The following is a 17,538-nucleotide window of genomic DNA, read 5'->3' as shown; positions in this document are numbered from 1 at the left end:
TAAAATATAAGTGTTTCTTTTTCTGTATATTATTATTATTTTAGAAATGATATTCATAAAGCAAAAAATTTGCTTTTATTATTAACATTTACTATAAATGTAGGAACACATGTAGGTGTCTACTTGTAGTTGTAATTTTTTTGTCTATAAATATTAGACAAATTTTTAAAATTTGCTTGTGTTGATTCTATTCTTTAGTTTAATAAGAATCAGGTACAGTAGTAGTGTATTTTTAATCTGTAGTGTAGTTTTATTTGTGCTTTTTTCCTTTTGTTCACCTATTTAAATGCAATGTATTTTATTATACCTACTTTAAATAATTTATTTAGTTACATCATTCCTGAAGAAGGAGATATTTTGAAGTTTAACTCCAAATTTGAATCTGGGAATCTGCGCAAAGTAATTCAAATTAGAAAGTAAGTCATTTGAAATTTTTCTCATTCTGTATATCCACAGATACGTTCCTAACTTTCATCAAAATTCTTTGTTTCTATTTTCAGAAATGAGTATGATCTTATTTTGAACTCGGATATAAATAGTAATCATTATCATCAGTGGTTTTACTTTGAAGTCAGTGGAATGCGGCCAGGTGTTGCTTACAGGTTTAACATCATTAACTGTGAAAAATCCAACAGTCAATTTAATTATGGTAAGACATTTTTTTTTTTCCCAATTGAAAGGACATAAAGGAACTTTACTTGTAGAAAACTTTTTCTTAGTAAAAAATTAACTTCTTTATGTTTTTCTAGTGGTCAGAATTTAGATATTAATTATGCAAGATTTGAAAGAAACTAAATTTTGCTTTGTTGGTGGAAAGAGTTACCCAGTATAGGCAAGCCCTTTAAAAAATGTAATGACTGTGGTTGATTTCATTCAAATTGAATACAACTAAAGATTATGCATGCTGCTTAAAATCACACTGTTAGTATCAGTTCACCCAGAAGTGAATTACATAAAATATTCATTTGAAACTTTTTATTCTGAGTAGATTAGGCATAAAATTAAAATATTATGAAATTGCAGAAACAGCCCATGTACTTACTCTTCAAGTTTCCTTCAATGGTTACATCTTACATAGCTGTAGTACAGGTTTTCATGCTGGTACCATAGGGAGTAGTTATATGCATTTTTAAAAAATAGATTTTTATATCTGTCACCACACTCAGGATACAGACCACATCTGTCCCCACAAAACCTTGTGGTACTTGTTTATAGCTGATAATTCAATATGATGTTAGCTGTGATTTTCTGTACATTTCTTAATCTAGTTGAGAAACTTTCCTTCAGTAATTAGTTGACTGAGAATTTTTGTTCATGAATGGATAATGAATTTTGTCAAATGCTTTTAATGTATCAATTGGTCTGATCTAGTGATTTTTCTTCTTCAAATAGCTTATCTGAAAGGTAATATAAATTATTTAAACTTAGTATTATTAATTTAGAATTGAAACATCAATTTTCAAGTATTTAAACTGGTAATAGTAATTTTTGTGTAAAAGTTTTTTTTTCTGATAATCAAGGCAACTCACTTACATTGGGGGTTGAGGAGAAACATACATGACAAGTTAAAAACCTCAGATCTCAGTCGTTTGTTGTCAATATATTGACTAAAGACACAGTGGTTACATTATTTTACCCAATAGTGATACAAATATTCTTGACGAAACCTTACATTCTTTACTTCTGTGATTTTTAGGGTTTAATTACTAGTTATTGAATGCCAAATTTCTTAAAACATGTGTTTTTTGACTTAAACTTTCATATAACTTTAAAAATTTCCTCAATTGAAGCCCATTAAAAATAATACAAAAACAATAGTGTTGTGATTCGCCTACCTAACATGTAAGTATAATAATAACACAAAATTGTAATTTTATTTGTATTTTGAGTATCCCTTAGAATAAAAAGATAAAGGCATGGTTACCCCTGAAATGGTTGTTAATTCAGTTTCCCAATTGTAGTGCTACATGTAGATGGCATTTTTACTAACTTTGTTTTATGAAATAGTATTTTTACTGTTTTAAACTTTATTAAATATTTAAAATTTTAAATTAAAAGCATATATTTTTAGAGCAATGCTTCTCTACTATTTAAAAATCCTGTACCTCCCTGTGATAAATAAAATCTCTTCCTTGAGTGCCATTTGCAATTTAAAATGAATAAAATTCTGTAACTAGAACTAAAAGCATTGAGACAGATGGTGACTGTATTTTAAAAATGTCCCTCCATCTTCTACATTGATCTTTGGGTATTCTTGTATGCTTATCATATTTTCCAAATCCCTTTGTAGAGAATTTGAAAAACAGATTGGTGTTAAGAAGGAAATTAAATGCAGTTGATATAATAATAAGTAATAAACATAGAAAATCCTAGAGGCTCGATGGAAAAACTAATTAAAACAATAAACCAGTTCAGCAAAGTGTCAGGATACAAAATCAACACACAAAAATCAGTTGCCTGCCTATATGCACATATGACAATGAGTTAGAAGAAGAATAAATCAAGAAACTCAACCCATTTACGTTCTCACTTAAAAAAAAAAATTAAATACCTGGAAATAAACCTAACTAAGGTGGTGAAGGACCTATGCAAAGAACACTATAAAACATTGTTAAAAGAAATAGAAGACACAAAGAAATGGAAAGATATTCCCTGCTCATGGATCAGAAAAATCAAAATGGTCATCCTACCCAAAGCAATATACAGATTCAATGCAATCCCAATAAAAATGTAAAAGGAATGGAACAAATATTATTGAAATTCATATCAAATCACAAAAGATACCAAATAGCCAAAGCTCTCCTGACTAAAGAGGGAAAATGGTGGTATTACTCTTCCAGACTTGGAACTATGTTATGAAATCATAGTAATTAAAACAGCATGGTACTGAAACAAAAACAGACAGATAGGCCAATGAGATACAATTGAGTGCCCAGAAATTAACCTATACATATATGGACAGCTAATCTGTGATAAAGGAGGAAAGAACATACACTGGAACAAAGAAAGCCTCTTCGATAAATGGTATTGGGAAAATTGGAATGCCATATGAAAAAGAATGAAATCAGACAACTATGTCACACCATACAAAAAAATCAACTCAAAATGGATAAATGACTTGAATGTTAGCTCTGTCCATAGGTTGATCTGTCCACTGGTGAGAGTGGGGTATTGAAGTCTTTGATGATTATTGTGTTGCTGCTATTATCTGGTTTCAGATATGATAGTGGTTGCTGCATGTATTTTGCTGCCCCTTCATTTGGTGCATATATTGATAAGTGTTATGTCTTCCCAATATATTGATCCCTTAATCTTTATATAGTGTCATCTCAGTCTCTTGGTATCTGGAAGTCTATTTTATCTTATATAAATATGGCTGTTCCTGCCTTTTTCTGGGCACCATTTGTTTGTATAGTTAGTTTTCAAACTTTTACCTTGTTTATCTTTGGAATTCAGGTGAGTCTCCTGGAGACAAATTAAAACCAAGTCTCAGGCTAGATGAGATCCTTCTGGATTCTGACAAGTCTGTTTTGAGTTTACTTTTTTTTTTAATATAATTGTTAGTATTTAATTAGGCAGTACATGTATGTTGCACATGGACTCAGTCTCGGAGAAGGCCATATACATTTTTTTCTATGAAATGCTTTTTTTCTATGAAAATCTATCATTAGATTTGTTAATACAAAATAAAGAAAATCTGAGTTTGTAATAAAATCACGAGTTAGGAAAAGGAAGGGGCTGGTATTTTAGTAAATAGATTTCAAAATTTTAAGAAATTGTAACTGGCTATGTAGTGAATATTATTTTCAGCAGGTTCATTTTGAATTTGCTTCAGGATTGATATTGATGATGAAAGAAAATATTTTTAGCGGAAACTTTTCAGCTGGAAGGATATGTTTAGTTGCCATACATGGCTAAAATCAGAAAAAATATATTAGGAAAGTAGCTTATTTTTGTAATTTTTATAAAATTGGGACGTGCTAGCTGGGGGAATATTGAATTTGAACAACACTTAACAGGTCTTGTTCTTTGGCAGTGCCCCCCACAGAGGCAGAGCTTTTTTTTTTCTCAAGTTGCCATTTTCTTGGTTTTTTTTAAAGGTGATTTTATTAAATTCTTACTTTTATTACAAATGAGTGATGTTATTTGTGAATTTGTATTTCATGATTTATGTCACTATCTAATAGTGCTGTATCTTTTGTCCTTCATCACTCTTACCCCTGTTACTTGAAAGGGGTTTGCTCAAATTACCACCAGATGGCAGTCTTGCATTTTAGTAGCTTGGCACTTTGGTTGCAAACTCCCTCACTAGTGCTACCTTTGCTACTCGGTCCCCATGTCTCCCAGACAAAGAGAATTCTTAGCTGCCTTTCACATAAATTGAGCATGTGTGGAACCAGGCAAAGTACAATTTTGGACTCAGCATCTTCATGACTCAGCTTGATAAGTGGTCCTTATAATTTTTATTAAAAATGGGAAGATCAGAGTCTTGGACTGAAGGATAACGGCAATCACTTGAATCTCCTCATATACCCTTACCATGAAAAAAATAAATATAGCAAGTAGGATATATGCCCCAGGTATTCAGAAGACAGAATACAATAAACTTTAAATTACCTAAAAATAGAAAAATGACAAAAACATACTGGGCAAATCGAAACAATAAAGTGGGATTGAAATTCTGAAACCAAATAAATTTAAAGCTAAAATATTAAATGAGACGAAGAAGGAACTTTATAAAATCACAGTTCACAGTGAAAATATACCAAATATTTCTGCTTCAGGTAAGATATATACAAGAGATACAAGAAGGCAGAAATACACTATTAATAGTAGACTAACATACCACTCTCAGTAAGAGGCAGTACAACCGAACTGTTAAGGTAGAACTGGCCCTTGTTTAAGGGACCCCTTATATCCCTCCTCTCTGAGGTTTGAGATGAGACTCAGCTGTCCCTGTGCTGTCATTACTTCTGGCAAAGTAGGTACCCTCCCAGGAAGTGGGAAGGGAGAGTGCAGGTTCAGAATGCCTGATCTGCTATTGCCTGTGCTGGGGTTCCAATGGATATTCCAGCTGCTCCATAAGGTGTTCCCCTCCCTCAAGGGTTTGTGCCTCTACAAAACCTCAGCTTCCTCTTCCACAAGTCCCTGGCTGCACCAATAGCCCTGCTACCATTGCTGGCTTCCCCAGACCACAACTCCTAGGTTCCTGTCTCTACCCACCTCTGTCCATTGTAGTGTGAAACACTTTAGTGTTCAATTTGTTGAAGTATTTAATCTCTGCTGTTCTAAAAGATAACCAGTTCCACTGCTATCCATAGGACCATCTGTCAGGTCTGTGTCCCTTGGTTACTGCTCTAAGAGCTACAACCAGTGGGACCCAGGCTCTATTGTTGACTCCCTTGTTGGGATCTGGGCTCCCACAGCTGGTGGCTGGATGCCGCATGTGACAGGGTTCTCTCAGTTGGAGGCCAGGCTTCTGCAGCTGGTAGCTAGAGGTTGGGAGAAATCTGGCTGTAGTTCATGAAGTTGGTGACTGGTGGCTAGTTTCTTGCAGCTGGCAACTGGGGGCCAGGAGCAGCCTGGATCTTGTTTACAAAGCTGGCAGCTAAAGGCTGGGCTCCTGTGTCTGATACTGGAGGCCAGGGACAGCGGGGGTAGCTCATGCCACTGGTGGCTGGAGGCCAGGAGCTGCCTGATTAGCTCACACACTGGCTGAAGGCAGGTTTCTCTGGCTGGTGACTGGAGGCTGGAGCAGCAGACTCCCTCAACTGGCAAGTGGAGGCTGGGAGCAGCCCAGCTCTTGCTGACATTGTTGGAAGCTGGCTTCCCGCAGCTGGTAATCAGAGTTGTTTCGTCTTACCACTATATTCAGAATAGTTTTTGAGGTTGTTTATTTCTCCAAATAAATTAATGTAAAATAGCTAATACAAATAAAAAAAATAAAATATTTTAAATTATAAATAATATGGTTATATACCTGGACAAGCCAAGAGACAGTAAAGATGAATAAAAATATCTAATAAGTTTAACAAGATGGTTCTGGAGCAAGAAAATTAAGAAAATGATTGTATGTTTACAATAGCATTTAAAGAAAATTAAACTACATCTCAATAAAAATTGTCAACCTTTCTAAAATTAACATGAATTTCAGTTGGAAACCAAGTATATTATTTTGTGAATTGGATAAGATTTTTAAAAATTCATGTGAATGGCCTCCCTGGTGGCGCAAGGGGTTAAGCACCGCACCATGAAGCAATCCGCAGCCTCTGCAGCACGAGTTCGATCCCCGGCCGGCCAGGGAGAAACCACATGGTGCAGCAGACCTCTCCTGACTCGCCCGCTGCTCTCCTCAGCAGTGTATTTCAGTCAGTCTGCCTGTTCTGTTCACCACTCTGTCTCTGGTTATCCTCTCACCACCCCCACATCTCTGGCCTGTACCCCAGCTCTTGTATGCATAAATAAATAAATCTGTAAAAAAATTTCATTTGAAACATGAAATTTGCAGCAACATGGATGGAGCTGGAAGGGATCATGCTCAGCGAAATGAGCCAGAAAGAAAAAGAAAAATACCGGATGGTCTCACTCATAACAGGAATCTAGAAAACCTAAATATGGACCAGGAAAAAGAATAACTATAAGAAAGAAAAAAATCAAAATTAACAAACAACTATGAACCAGAGCTACTCTTTGGGGGGGGGGAAAGGAGGGATTGGGGTCAAAATCGGGGTTGCACTTGTATGGGGAATATAAAAAGAAAAAAAGTAAAAAAAAAAATTTCATGTGAAAGCATATTACCAAAATTGTCCAATAAAATATACAGTCATTGCACCTTATCTTAGGGGATATATTCCAAAACCCTAATGAATACCTGAAACTGCATAGTAGAAATCCTATATATAGTGTTTCTTCCTATAAGTACATACCTATTATAATTTTAATTTACAAAGTAGATACAGTAAGATATTAACTTTTTTTTTTTTTTTTTTTTTTTGGTGGGACCCTTGCCAGTGGCCTGGGAACGAACCCGCGCTGCAGAGGCTGCGGGCAACCTCGCAGCCCAGCGATCAGCCACTGCGCCACTAGGGGAGGCCCAAGATATTAACTTTTTAAATATGTTTTTTGACTCATTTGTTATAAGGGATATAGATTACCTGTTATTTTTGATTCATCTAATATGGAGACGGTAATAGAAAAAAGTTTACTGACTTTTCACTCAGAGGTTGTAATTCCATTTTAGTTAAACTGAAAATGAAAGAATATCATTGATTGACTTTGGAAATTAAAAAAAATTAATATTTTTAATATGCATACTAAAAGACTTTAATATAGTTTCTTTTAACTTTCCTAAATATTTGGTGCATTCTACAGTGGCAAGATTAACTCAATGCAAAACTTCTGAGAAGAATTCTCTCTCTTTTTTGTCTTTCTCTGTCAAAGGTATGCAACCACTCATGTATTCAGTTCAGGAAGCTTTAAATGCCAGACCATGGTGGATTCGTATGGGGACTGACATTTGTTACTATAAGTAAGTATTCAAAGAATAATACTAATGCCACTATTCTAATAATAAGAATAGGACGTCAGTTTACAGATGGGGATGTTAACTTCATTTCTTTTCTATCTAAAGATAAAAGATAGTTATTGCTGTCTTTGAATTGTGATGATATGAGTTAGTACTACTTCTAACAGAGAGACCTTTCAAATTTGAGATTCATTTAGGGAGTATATTAGTGGAAATAAAACATATTTTGTAGATAGACAAACTTAGGTCCAGATCTTGTCTCTACCAATTAGGTAACTAGGTGTTCTCAATTTTTCCAATTTTAAAATTCTGGCAAATTCATTGAATAAAAATGAAATTAAAAATTCTAGGAGAGAATTTGCAGTGCCTTTTTATTATTCCTATGATATCAAGTATAATTCTTTTTTTTTTCTCTTCTCTCCACAAATATTTACTTCATTTTATTTTCCAACATATTTTACCTGGAGATATTTTACCTGCAGTGACTTTGTAATAACTTGTACAGTGATCTGCGTAACAAGTTAGAAATAAATGCTAGGAATCATTTATTGCCTCAGTAGGCTTATTGGATTATTCTTTAACTCTTAAATAATGTAGGATTATAATATACTTTGCTTCCTATTTTTGCTGTGTCTGCATGTTTCCAGGTAACTTTCACTATTTAGTGCATTTGACCTTCCTGTTCTCTTACTAATCTTAATCTTGAAATTTCTATTCAGTGGATTTTGACTTTTTATTTTGTGCTTAAGTAGCACTAATGCCCCTTCATTATATCAGTGATAAGAAGAGAACTTCAAAAGTTAAACTGATTTTAATGGTTTTTAAACTTGGCTTGGGAAAAATGTAGGTCTTAAATGCTATTACTTTTCGGGAAAGAAAATGTTTCTTGGAAATCCTTTTAGTAGGGTTTCCCTCCTACTTTTCTTAGCAAAATAAATAGTATATAAATGAGGAACAGAAATAAGTAACTCATCTGCATCTGAATAAATTTCATATTTCTTTCAATGGTAGGCTAATATATAAACGTTCATCGTTTATCTTTTTCTCATCAGGTTGGAGAGAAGCAATGATGATCTGGGCAATGTTTGGTTAGGTTTTCTCAGACTTACTTAGACTGTTAAAGGGTAAAATGATGTTTTTCAAAATATTTGTTTCATGCTTTTCTCCTTTCGCACAGTAGAAATCATCACATTGCAAAGTGAATGATCGTAGCATGACAGGTGGTGAGTCTAAGGATTGTAAGAGGTGATGACAAGGATTTTTGTTTTTGAGGTTTTATTTTTTCTTTTGTCTGCTTCCACATCTAGAACTGGAGTTCAAGTCTGTGTAGCAGACATTTATTATCCATTTTCTACCTAACAACCACTGTTCTAGTTGCTTTTCAAAGTCTGAGGTCCAAATAATGAGGCTTAAAATCTACTATTTTTGCAGTGTGTTTTAGCTTCTATCAGTCAACTCCTCTGATGCTGGTTTATTTCATCTGTAAAATGAGAATAAATCTGTTTTCTATCAGCATATGAGAGGCTACAAACTGCTATATAGCTATAATATGGTGGTAAAATTACCTCACCAATTAGATGTTAAGCTTTTTGGGGAAAAGGAGTTGGAAGGGACTAGTTTTGGAACTTATATTTTCCTTTACCCTTAGCTATCTTATCATGAGTATATATTTCAAGATATAATGGTTAATATATACTTATTTGAAATCACTTTGTATGTTATGTGCATGAATATATAAATCTATAGGCCCCTGGGTCTTCATTTTGTGACTTACAACATTACAAAGTAATTTGGAATTTTAAAAATTAAATTTATGGACAGAGCATCTTTAGGTCATCATGTCAGCCATATTTAAAGTTTGGAATGTAATGTATAGTTTTTAAAACTTTTTATGTTTGAAATATCCAAACACTTACAAAAACAGGCAATAGGTTAATGAGACCCCAGGTATTCACCAAAGTAAATTGTTACCAACACATACTAGTTTTGTTTTAGCTATAGTTTTACTTCCATGCTTATTTTTTAAAAGCATTTCCAAATAACATTTATATTTCCAGATAACATATCCATAAACATATTTTGTCTTTTGGAGACAGATATTTAAGACAGTTTAACCACAGTGTTTTCATTGCATTTAAGAACATTTCCTTATATGATAAAAAATCCCATCAGTTCAAACTTCCCCCCTTGTCTTGTAAATGTGGTTTTATATATAGCTCCTTTGTTTCAACCAGACCAATCAAGGACTCCACATTGCATTTGACTTTTGTTGATATGTCCCTACAGTCTTTATTTATAGGCTTCCCTTTTCTACTCTTTTTTAAAACTTCTCCTTTAATTGTTGAGGAAACTGATCATTTGTCATGCAGGATTTTACACATTTTGGATTTGGTGATTGCCCCCCTGTGGTGCTAATGTATTTTTCCATATTACTGAATCCTATAAAATAGTGAGGTATGGCAGCTTGATTAAGTTCAGGCTTGATTTTTGGCAAGAATACATCACATCTGGTGCAGTGAACTATTGTGTCATGCCAAGAAACACATCATCTCTGATTCTTTTTGTCTTAAGACTGATCAGTGAATTCAGATATAGTTGTTTGATCACCGAATGTAAAGGCATCCATTAGCCTTTCATTTAATGGTGTACCAACCACTGTAATCCTTGCCTAGACCTACTAATGTATATGACGATAAAGTAATGGGTTTCTAAAAGTTTTATTGATATGTGGAGTACTAGTTCCATTTGAATTAGTAATCCAGAAATGAAAAGTTAATGTTGGCTGATGGTAAATAATTGCTTCATTAGTACCAAATCTATTTTTTTATGGAGTATTTAAGTTAAACATTTTATAGACCTTTGCTTTTTAAAATTTTTCCTATTGAAGTGCTGTTTACTAAAAGTGGTGAGGAAAATCAAAACTTTTGTTTGGATGAAATGCACATTTTATGCTTTTCTGTTGCAGAAATCACTTTTCAAGAAGTTCAGCTGCTGCAGGTGGGCAAAAGGGGAAATCCTATTATACAATTACGTTCACTGTCAATTTTCCACATAAAGATGATGTTTGCTACTTTGCTTATCACTATCCATATACATACTCAACTTTACAGGTAAAAACTCATCAAAATGTATTATGATCTTTATTGTATTATATGCATATGGGTGAAGAAAAGTTACTGAAGAAAAATTTCTTTAAATATCTTAATAAAATAAAAAATATTCAGTATTGAAGATTTTAAAAAATAATACATTATAATACATTATAAAACATTAAAAGGAGTCATAGGGGAGTATAATCTTTATATTTACATAAGAGAAATTAATGCTGAGGAAATTTTATGTGATTTTTACTTTCCTTCTTTATGTCAGAATACACAGTTGTCTAAGATTCCATGATTTATAAATTTTAATTAGGTGAGATTTCTTCTTGTAACACAAAGCATTGAATTTCATAGAAAATGTTATGGGAGAAAAATGTGGATGTACTTTAAGTTTTTTTTTTTTTTTTTTTTTGGTAAGGAATTAATTTCTTTTAGTGCTTTTATATGGACTCCTAGATCCAGATTGCTTATAATATGTGGTTTTTTAAAAAATTTATTTATTTATGCATACTGGGGTGAGAGAATTCACGCAGACAGAGGGGAACAGAACAGGCGGATGGACTGAAATACATGGCTGAGGGGAACTGCAGGCAAGTCAGGAGAGGTCTGCTGTGCCATGTGGTTAGCTCCCCGCCAGGGATTGAACTCGTCTGAGTGGCTGTGGATAGCTTCATAGGTTGCGTCTTAACCCCTTGCACCACCAGGGAGGCCCCAATGTATGGGTTCTTCTGAGATTCAGGTAATTACTGTGGCAGATTTCATCTCAGAATAGAATGTTCTGATGATCAAAGATCATGAAGGTATGATCAGTTTAGCCAGAAAGGAGTGGATTGGAAACAAGCATCCACATTAATAGAGAGGGGAACATGAAAGAAAAATGTAATTTATAGAACGGAAGAGGTATCCAGACTAATAGCACCAAATGAGGCACTTTATTTTAATAAAGGTCACAACGTACAATAAAGGTGCAATCAGGTATTTTTCTGTGCTGAATAACATGGCATTAGAATTTACATGGTTGCTCATTATTCTTTACCAATGTTAACTTTTTAATATATCTTGAATTTCCCTGCTTTCTTCCAATCCCACTATTACAGGGCAAACCCCGATATAAAATGGGGTTCCCTGACTGTGGGTCCTCACCCACGTGCTTAAAGGGGACTTATTAATGCTAAACTGCAGACATACACAAAGGTTGATAAAAGGTTTATTTACAAGGGAAGGGGAAATGGGAAATGAATAACTCAGGGAGAAAAAGAGGAACATAAGTTTGTAAATGCGTCCTACCCGTTCCGCTGACCTGTAATCCCAATGATCCCCAGATCAGGCAAAAAACCTAGCATGCCTTGTGGCCAAGCCACGACCACCCCCCCAACCCCTCACCCCCACCCCCCAACCCCTCACCCCCACCCCCGGCCTGCCACATTGCCAGTTAAATACCCAAACCAAGAGCCTAGTTGCTTAACTCGGCCCTCAGGTCCTTGCAACCTTCCCTTTGGTGATCATGGGGTTTGTAGTTCCCAGTGTGGTGGGGATGGAGTCCACAAAGCCTGTATGGACATCCTTTCCCCCTAACACCACAACCACTACCAAATCTACCAATGGCATCACCATTGTTTCTCACCTGGACTTCTGTCAACCTATTTCTAACTGGTGTAGTCCAATTCACTTTTATTCCTCTTTCTTCTTCAGCAGTCTTTTCCACAGGAGGATTCTTTGGTGGCAAATCTAACCTATAAATAACTTGCCTAAAACTCTGTAGTAATTTTTCTTGCCATTTATGTGAAGTCTGAAATTCTTACCATGGTTCATTCATCTACTATTTTTCACAATGTCTACCACTTCTGCATACTGTTTGAACTATTATTTACTTAAATTTATCTTTAATTAGACTTGAAATAAAATTTATTCTTGGGTGGCACAGCAGGTTGAGCACAGTGCTGTGAAGCTGTCTGCAGCCTCTGCAGTGTGGGTTCAATTCCCAGCCGGCCTGGGAGATTCCCACATGATGTGGCAGACCTCTCCTGTCGCACCCGCTGTTCCCCTCAGCAGTGCTTTTGGTCCATTTGCCTGTTCTGCCCTCCACTGTGTCTCTGGTGAATCCTCTCACCCACCTGCGCCTCTGGCCTGTGCCCCAGCTATTGTATAAATAAAAAAAAAATCTTTAAAAAAATTGTTCTTTACTGTTTATCCTTATCTTAATATCCACGGAATTATAGCTTTAATGTGGTAGATGTTTCTCTAATTCACAGTAAAATACCTATTAAATTTTTAAAAAGGTTATTCATGTGTCATTTATTTATCTCAATCACTAATGGCACATATGCTATGTTTTGGGAACAACTAGTCTACCAGGCTCTCAGCTCTGGATCAAGTTCTCTATGTCTCACCCTCTTCTTTCTGGTCTAGCTATAATGAATTTTTTTCAGTTGTTGGAGATTTCCTTCATTGAATTCATTGTCTTCTTGTGTGCCTGCACCATTCTTCTCTGTCCTCATCACTGATCCTTTGGATCTCAATTTAAATATTTTATGGATAAGATGTCTTCCTACTCCCCAGACTCAGCTAGGCTCCCCTCCCCTTATTATCACCTCTCAGAGTACTCTGTGTTTTCCCTAGGCTAGTATCCATTTAGTCCTTTTTATATCCCCCAAACCTGGTACAGTTTTTTAGCAACACAGTGGTTACTGTTTGACCACACAGTAAATAGTGATTTTGTGAATGAATATAAGCAAATGTTTGGGAACCAATGAAGTTTATCTTAAGATGAGGGATTGAAAGGCTTATTTCTGGTATAATCATATATTAAAAATCATTAAAACTTGTATTTTCAAAAGTCACATTTAACATTTAATGATTTGGGATAGTATTTATAGTTATGAATATGTGTGTGTGTAAACAATTAATTGATGAAAGCAAGTTATAGAGTCGTAGATGTAACTATAATTTTGTTCATATATGTTGACATTTGTTAGTATTAATCTAGGTGATACAGTTATGGGTGTTTTAATTTTTTTCTTTGTATCTTCTGTGTTTTCCAGACACTGTACAATAAATTTGTATTAATCTTAAAATCAGGAAAAGTTGTTTTAAAAATCTGTGCTGCCTGATTTTCATTCTGCATATTTTAGAACATTGTTGCAGGTCAGCAGTTACTCACAGTTCTAAATTCAGCAGTCTTTGAAAACCAAAAGCTTTTTCATACTCCATTTAGCAGCAAATCCTGACCTGAATTGATGTGAGCTTTTTTAGCATATTGATTGCACTTAGAGTGATCTTCATGTGTTTTGTTGCAGATAATAATGTGCTTATTAGAGGTTGCTACTGCTGACCCTACTGGCACTGTCACACAATTAATGGTATAGGCATGCATCTTTCCCCTTTTTCAAGTTTCCCAAATACCGACATTTGAACTAAATCTGGTTTTGAGGGTTTTGGAAAAGAGATTAGGAATCTGATTTATTTCTAGTTAGGTGGAGATGTGGATGCTTTTATTTCTATTTGTCATAGGGAGTTTTACATGATTTATTTGCATACTTTGCTTTTAAATTTTTATCAAGATGCATCTTCAAAAATTGGAATCCGCACACAATCCTCAGCAAATCTATTTTCGAAAAGATGTGTTATGTGAAACCCTGTCTGGAAACAGCTGTCCCTTGGTGACTATTACAGCAATGCCAGAATCTAATTATTATGAACATATCTGTCAATTCAGTAAGTCTGTCTTCTGCACTCAAAATTACCATTTTTCTTATTTTTCTTTGCTTCATATATATTTTGTAAAGGAAATACTACTAAGAATAGGCATCAGAAGTCTTTGGTTCTAGTTTTGCCTAGCCCTGATCCTACTTCTCTCCTTAGTTTCCTCATTTTGATAATGAGAGGACTGAATGAGATGACCTCTAAGGTCATTTTTGTTACTGATAATCTGGAGTTCTTATCCTTAGAAATCATACCCAAATATAACATAGCAAATTATTTTAAGAGTTCATGTAGTAATATCAATGAAAATTTTTATAGCTAATTTTATTTATAAGCAAAATGTCCAGAAACCTATCAATTTTGTGATGCTAGCACTGAATACCTACTTGTTTTCCCTGCCGTTTATATTTTAAAAGTTGCCTCAAATGTACAGCTGTGGTAGTTAAAAAAAAAACAAAAACCCAAAATCTGTTGTGCTCACTTTGGCAGCACATATACTAATAAACAAAACTGTTCTAATTTTTCCTGTGAAGTATTTTCAGGAAAGAGCAAGAGCTTGCTGTGCTTCAACACATGAGCAGATGAACTGAATGGTTATTTTGTAGACTTTCATATCTAAATGTATAGTGAAAAATAGCTTCCTTTTAAATTTCTTCGCAGAGACACTCTACCACTACACACCCCACCCCGTTTTTGTCATAGTGGTTATAAGCATAAGATTGCTTTTTTCCTTTTTTATCTCCATGATGTTATGTGAAGTAATTTTATATTTAAGTCTTCCCTAACTACTTGTTCTCTATAAAACCAAGGTATAATAGAATCAAACAATATGTTAGAAATTGAGAAAGAAGTGATTCAACTACTATTTATTGTGTTATGCTTATAATATAAATTCCTTCAGAGTATGATTTATATGGATTTTGTATTTATTTCCTCTGTAAGATCTAGTGTACCTAGTAGGTACACTGAATTTCACTATGGATTTTGATCAGAATTCACAGTTGAATAGAAATATTTCTTAAGTGCCCTAAATCAAACATCATACAAACTTTTAGTAGCTGTTCATTTTAATTTGAGATTTTATGTGTACTTTAGGAAATCGCCCTTACGTTTTCTTATCTGCTCGGGTACATCCTGGAGAAACTAATGCAAGTTGGGTAATGAAAGGAACATTGGAGTATCTCATGAGTAATAACCCTACTGCTCAGAGCTTACGAGAATCCTATATTTTTAAAATTGTCCCTATGCTAAATCCAGATGGTGTCATCAATGGAAAGTAAGTTAAGCAATAGTTACAGAAATATTGTAGATTATTGTGGTGGTCCTGTATAAACATGTTGAAATAACAGTGTCTAGGGTAATTCAGAAAACAAATCTAGTGATTTTTCTAGAACAAAGAAGTTTTTGGTGGGGAATTTAAGACAAATTAAAAAATGTATTTTGTATACTAGTAGTAATATGATTGGGGAAATTCTGTGTTTATTATTTGAATTTATGTCTTGTTTTAGAAAAATCACGTTAGAATAACAAAAAGATTTTTAACACATACCTTTCATAGTCCTTTCATTTTTTTTTTTTTAAATGCTGTTAGGTAGATTTAGAATCTTCTGGGATCTCTTTCCACTGATGTGGAATGTTAGCTCCATCTGCTAATCTCTTCTCGATCTGAGGAGGTATGGTTTCTGACAACAGGAGTTCTATAGACTAGAAATAACAGGAAGGTGACTACTTCTAAGTGGAGGTAGCAATACAGTTTATTTATTCTGCAATTAGACAAGGTCTCTATAGTATTTCTGAAAGATGGAATCCAATTGAGCTGTCATGAGCAACTCCAAATTTGAACATACCATATTTTATTTACTCATGGAAGTAATGTGAATATTTCTCATATTTTAGTAAATTACTGGATTTTTAAAGAAACAGGATAATTTCTTTTTAGTAGTAATATGTTTATTGAACTAAAATGAGATTGATTTTTATGTCATTTTAATTCAGAAACATTGATCAGTTAGAATTCTGTTTCTGTTTCTCTTATCACACTCTTATTTTTAATACTGATGCATATGAATAAATGAAAATGCATTTGAATATATTTTTCAAGAACATATCCTTTTCATATTTTTAGTTTTCTTAGTAGGGCCCAGATAACATTTTTACATAATAACTATAATATAATAAAAATGCAGGCAGTATAAACAAATGACAAAAATTATATAGTCAGAATGAAAAATATGATGATGAAGAAACTTTATAAAGTATGGAGGAAAAAATCCAGAATTAAGAATTAATTTTTTCTATAGCTTGAAAATTTTCATCTATAAATCCAAAAGCTTAACACAATTATATACATGTAACACAAGATCTTGCACATGGCAAATGCTTAAGGTGTGTTTAATGAATATAATATGTTGGGTTGAGTCTAACATGTAGACATATTTGAAATATTTAATGGTATAGAATAAAAAGTCATAAATATGGTTTATTGTACCAATTTCTATTTTTGTGTCTATATATGTGTAGTCACCGCTGTTCTTTAAGTGGAGAGGATTTGAATAGACAGTGGCAAAGTCCAAATCCAGATTTGCATCCTACAATTTACCATGCTAAAGGGCTGCTACAGTATTTGGCTGCTGTAAAGCGATTACCTTTGGTAAGTGGAATATTTGTTTGTACTTTGATTATCTAAAAAGTTAATTAATGATTTACTAGTTTATATATTTTCTGGTTCTAAAAGCCCAATATTAATGCTTTCGAAAGCAATTTCTTTAAAACGTCTTTTTCTTTTATCAATCACCTATGTATTAATTATGATGTCTGATTACTGCAGTATACCCATACTTTTATTTCATCAGGTTTAATTTTTATGATTCTCATAATCCCTTTGTTTTTTTTTTTTTTGTTTATGAATATTGGTGATCCCTGATTTTAAGTTGCAGGTATTTAATTTTACTGTTTGAAGACTGAGATAATGCTATTCTTCCAAATTCTCAAACTAGTAGTAGCTTATTTCTGAGCTCCTCTGAGTACATGTGGGAAAAGTAGTATATGGTTTTGATCGGAGAGCACCATATGCACATGTGTTGTTTATGTTTTCAGCAGCTTTTGTTTAGAATATTCCTATTATAGTAGTATTTAAATTAATCTTTCTTTAGTAAGGAAAGAAAACTTTGCAGAGGGGCAAAATTGGCATGAGTCTGCCTTTTATTTTTC

The 17,538-nt window shown here is 33.8% G+C and overlaps 1 protein-coding gene across 1 annotated transcript in view; it reads left to right on the top strand.

Annotated features, from left to right (window-relative positions):
* AGTPBP1 (ATP/GTP binding carboxypeptidase 1) overlaps positions 1–17,538 on the top strand; it is a 121,162-nt gene that overhangs the window by 76,937 nt on the left and 26,687 nt on the right. Inside the window, 7 exon segments of the mRNA XM_054689824.1 lie at positions 330–416; positions 501–649; positions 7,441–7,528; positions 10,491–10,635; positions 14,187–14,340; positions 15,424–15,604; positions 16,849–16,978. Coding sequence (XP_054545799.1) covers positions 330–416; positions 501–649; positions 7,441–7,528; positions 10,491–10,635; positions 14,187–14,340; positions 15,424–15,604; positions 16,849–16,978 — 934 coding nt within the window.

This window comes from Talpa occidentalis, unplaced genomic scaffold (genome assembly GCF_014898055.3).
Source record: "Talpa occidentalis isolate TD23 unplaced genomic scaffold, MPIMG_talOcc4v2.1 talOcc4.7, whole genome shotgun sequence".
NCBI lineage: Eukaryota > Metazoa > Chordata > Mammalia > Eulipotyphla > Talpidae > Talpa > Talpa occidentalis.
Note: the sequence above shows the minus strand (reverse complement) of the source record. Positions and strands in the feature narration are given on the sequence as shown.